Below are 5,000 nucleotides of genomic sequence, written 5' to 3' on the forward strand. Positions count from 1 at the left end.
AAGGGTTAATTAAACTATTCTCTCTGAAGAGTGAGATTTTTCTCTCTGAAATACCAGACAATTTTATTCGTCAATGTGGACTGGTTCAGGGTAAAAGGATTACACAGATACTGCAGTATGGGAATGAGCTGTCAGAACAAAATTGACTTCAGGGCCTGTAGCTGAGCAATGTGGATGGGATCAAGTCTGAACACTGTTTCTTTCTGTTTGTCTGCCAGACGTTTTATATGGAATTATTCGTCAAGTAACCCTGCCATGTTTTTCCCTCAACCATCTCATAATATTGCAAAATATTCCCTTTCTATCAATTCACAAAATAGCAAGAAATTTCCTTTTGTTGACTTCAGACAATTACCTGGTAGTGCGGGATAAAGTAATTTTATTGAATTAGAAAAAATATATAATAGTAGTTTGATACCTTGTGCAGGCCAAAAAATGGCAGAATTTTGTTCACCTATGAGTTTGGTTAAATATGCCTCTCTGTTACTAAATAAAAAATAGAAAAGTCTGAACACTTTGTGGAATGCTATAAAACCCAATTTCAAATAAGTGAATCTGTTATCATTTTTAAACGTAAAATGAAAGCCTTCCTTTTAAATCAATTTCTAATGTCATAAATTTTATATGTAAATAGTTTCTTAATAATTGTTTATTGATAATTTTTGAGTATTTTTTAAGTATCTCTATTATTATAATTGTCTCTGAAAAGCCCCCATGGGGAGTTGACAATAAAATTTGTATTGGATTATATTGTAACACTGCCAAAGCAAGATCTGTTTATAAATATCTGAACATTTGTTTATCTTTTTAATTTTTTCAGGCAATGATGCGCTGGATAAAGCTGCAAAGTCAAACCAAGCAAAAGAAGGCTCTCAAGGATATCACCAAGCTACAGGAAGAATGGTGTCTTTCACACGCAATTTTTTGAGAAACATTCAGAAAGAGATTGAAAGGAGCCAGAGAGGAGAAAGATAACAGAACATTTCCCAACTTCGTGATTTCATCATCCTTTTCCAATGTTTTTTTGGCATGGAAAGGAGAATTGCAGGAGGCAATTAAGTGTAAATAGCTAATTTCCAACCTTTCCAACCTATGGGGGGGGGGGGGGAGGTGAATGATAGAGAAGCAAAATGATAAAATTGGAGGAAGAGAGTGAGGGTTCTTCTCCCTCCTTTGCATTTCTCCTTTTCTTAAGCACACACTGCTGAAACAGCTATATTAGGTACATGTAGGCTAACAAATTTGTGTTTGAAGTGAAAGAGTTTTCATTCTTTCAAGCTGCCATGGTATTTTGGGACATTTATACAACTTAAAACTGACCATTCAATTTCTACTTAATACTCAAAAGTTGTGAATGAGAGAGCTTCAGGAGTGATTCTTGCACTTTTAGCTGGACAATTTACCGGTAAGCTGTATTGTTGTGGCTTTGTTTCTAGACACCTGAATAATAAATTAAAAATTGAACAACACTTGCCTGGAAGTGGAAGTTCGATGATAATTCTACTGACCTGTGGAGTGACCAAGAGATTTCATGAGATATGCCCTGCACATGTACCAATCACCTTGCAACGCCTGATGTGACAACTGTAAAACAGTACCATATCATTGCAGATAAGACTTCCTCCTAGGGAAGGGAGGGATGGGCATGTAATCTCTTGGTCACTCCACTGATCAGTAGAATTCTCATCGAACTTGCACTTCCAGTTAAGTGTTGTTCAATATTATTAATTCTACCTGACTGTCACGAGACCAGAGATTCCATGAGACTTGGAAGCCAAAGTTGGCACATTGGGGAAACAAGATAGGTGCCAATGGCAACTAATGAACACCATACATTATCATAATATCAAGCTGTTTACAGGGTTTGTACCCTTTTTAAGGCCAAAAGGTCAAGGACTTTTCAGGGACTTTCCAGGACCCTACTTTGAAAGTTCAAGGACTTTTTTTAGTAAGAATTTACAACAAACCCAGCAAAATTCGAGAATGTTATACTTTGTTTACTTGAACATTTGTTTTCACTGGCTTTCATTTACTTTAAGACCTTAAAGCATTAATATTTTTCAATCTTGATCAATAAAAAAACAAGGACTTTCAAGGACCAAAAATCAATTTCAAGTGCTTTCAAGGCCTTGAAATCGGACTTCTGGAATCCAAGGGATTTCAAAGGTGTACGAACCCTGTGTTTATTACAAGTTCCACAAGAAAGAAACTACGTTACAGTTTAAAAATAGCCTCCTCAAAATGACAGACACTTATCCTTTGAAGTGTCCAACCTCTTGTCATAATAAGTGGCAAATGTACAGGCTGGCGAGCATGAATCAAATGCGATTGGTACATGCGCAGCGCATATCTCATGGTATCTCTCATCACATGACAGTGGTGTAGAATTCAGGTGGCTCCAATGGAATTTTTATCCCTTGACCTCTGTGATGCTGGTGCAATGCTCTACCAACTGAGCTGTGAAGCGACAGTTGCCTAACATTGTCCAGCTGAGTGCGAGGATCATTCAGTTGTCTCATTTGTCAATACGATTACCGTAAACGTCCATGTATAAGCCGCACTTTTTTTCACAAAATTGAAGCCATAAATCAAGGGTGCGGCTTATCCATGGATACATCTGTGTTTGGAGTTTTAAGTAAAGAAACATAAAAGAAACTGAGAACATGTTGCTGTTGTTCACTGACTTTTTAATGAGTGGTGGCTCCTAAAGGAGCCGTTTGTGTCTTCGAGTGTTTATCAGCGAATCTTGCTCTCCAAGTGTTCTTTCAAGCGATTAATTTTCGCTTTACTCGAACAAGTAAACACCAACCTACAAGGAATCTCCATTCCTCCACACAGCTGTTTGCAGAGACGCCTTCGCCCAGCCACTTCCACGCATATCTTTCCGCCACATGCGATAAAATACCACAAAATTCGCGAGTACTCGCGAGGTAACTGGTCCTCTGTTTCGTTGTCCTTGACCACCTTCTCGGCAAATTTGTCGACTGCATTATCAAGCTCCTGTTCAGCATGAAGTTTTTCGCCTATTGCGGGTTTCCAAACATCCTTTTTGACGTGGTCATGATACCGAGGCCCTGGCCCAGACTCGTCCCCACATTTAAAGCTTGGCTACTAAGCACTCGTTCGTTTTGTTTCAATTCTCGGTTTTCAGCTGACGTCATAACCTTATGCAAATTAGGTTTCCGCCATTCTGGTGCCCCTGATTATAGGGAAATGTATGACATTTTGAGCGCTCACGTTCGAAGTCTTCAAATAATTCATCTTTCCAATGGATATTTCCCAAGAAAGCGACCCAAAATCACTCGACGAGGTACCAGTACTTTCATCCTACGCAAAAAAAACCTCGAAAGCCACGTTCGAGAGCGCTATTTGAAGAAGATTTTCTGTCGTTTGCGTAGACCCAGCGGCCATACGGAGCGATCAGTTTGGCTCCTCTAGAAGTCTCAGACTTGCTTTCCTAGTTAGTTTTAGAGACAAGCTACTATACAAACAAGCAGTTTAAGACCTTCAAAATTTTGAAAGCGTACAACCAGATGATTTCTGGTTTCTTTGCGTCCGTTTAAGCAAGGGAAGGAAATCGCGGGCAAGATTGTTGTTGTTTGCGGCGAAGGTAACTCGGAAGTTTGACACTCGGCGTCGACCTTATCTGTATCATTTTCCAGTTGGATTTCTTTTAATACCTTCGCTAACTGCTATGGCCACCAGATGAGAAGAAAAGGCCTCCTCATTCCCTTTCTTTCGATGATTTCCCTCTTCTTCTGTCAAAGTACTTGGTCGATTAGAGTCTCAGTCCTTCACCTTGAGAAGGTGAGAAGCTTTTTTCCTTCGAAATTCGTCCGATTTCCTTCAAACTCAGTCAATTTGGGCGCTCCACCCCTCGCATTCGCCTGTCGAATTTCAGCGAAATCGAATAAAACGCCTCCGAGTTAGACATTTGCTAACCTGAGTATCACAAACGCCTGATACTCAGGTTAAATTCACCTCATTAAATATTCAAAACCGGAGCACCTCATTTGCATCGGGCATATTTAATGAGATGAATTTTCTCCGCGATGTTGTGGTTTAATCGGTCGAAATTGAGCACACTTGTTCGAGGGGTTCAAGCGCTTCGGTGGTGTGAATTGGGAAGACATCGGTGGAAACCCAGCCGAGAAACGCTTTATCGAAAAAAAAGCCAACTTTCGAAAAATTCTGACTCGCTCGCCTTTTACCCTAAAACCCTGAACCAACGCGTGCTAAATCGCTGCGAAAGCTTTACAGGATAAAACACAACTGTTCACAGCAAAAGCCGTTACTGGCAATCACCGCAAAAGCTTTAATTGCTAAACCTGTAAAGACAATTTCAGCAAAATAAGTCCAACCCCACACTTAAAGTTAAAATCTAACATTAAGCCGTGAGGCAATCGCTGCGAAAGCTTTTAAATTGTCCTTTGTTCGTTGTATCTGTCCCAGAGTAAGGCAGGCTTAACAAAGTCTTTCGATTTCGTGTCGTCTCGGCTTATCTGTGAAATCCACGCGTTTCGGCGATCTTCTGTTAGCTGTCTATAACTTTCACCGTTCTTATCAACAACGATAGGTATACGGAATAGACTAATACCTTCCTTGTTTCCAGATTTTACTCCACAGCCAGGTATTATACAGAGAACCATCGCACTACAACTCACTCACATCTCTCTCTACGTGTCTCTGTTTACGATTCGAGGGGCTCCACAATGGCGGTTAACGACGGTTGTCAAGGACTAAGGTCACGTGGGTGAAAACCAAGAATCGAAGGAATTTCAACTTTATGGTGAAACGTTGATTGTTTGTTCTTGTTGGTTTATAGCAATAGAAAGTTATTGGAACTTCAAACTTTATTGTATTACATTTTTTTCCAAAATCTGCGCGTCTAAATTCGGGGTGCGGCTTATCTACGGATGCGGCTTATACATGGACGTTTACGGTACATTCATTTCCTTTCATTCATTATGGATAAAATTGTTACTCTACCAACAAGGACG

General features: G+C 39.9%; 1 protein-coding gene across 1 annotated transcript in view; it reads left to right on the plus strand.

Annotated features, from left to right (window-relative positions):
* Window positions 1-2,664, plus strand: part of LOC137968992 (protein NCBP2AS2 homolog) — a 6,599-nt gene extending 3,935 nt beyond the window's left edge. The window contains exon 4 of the mRNA XM_068815500.1: window positions 821-2,664. Coding sequence (XP_068671601.1) covers window positions 821-975 — 155 coding nt within the window. The 3' untranslated portion in view covers window positions 976-2,664. The remainder of the gene's footprint in view (window positions 1-820) is intronic.
* Window positions 2,665-5,000: the final 2,336 nt, after the last annotated feature.

The sequence above is a fragment of the Montipora foliosa genome, chromosome 8 (genome assembly GCF_036669935.1).
Source record: "Montipora foliosa isolate CH-2021 chromosome 8, ASM3666993v2, whole genome shotgun sequence".
NCBI classification, from domain to species: domain Eukaryota; kingdom Metazoa; phylum Cnidaria; class Anthozoa; order Scleractinia; family Acroporidae; genus Montipora; species Montipora foliosa.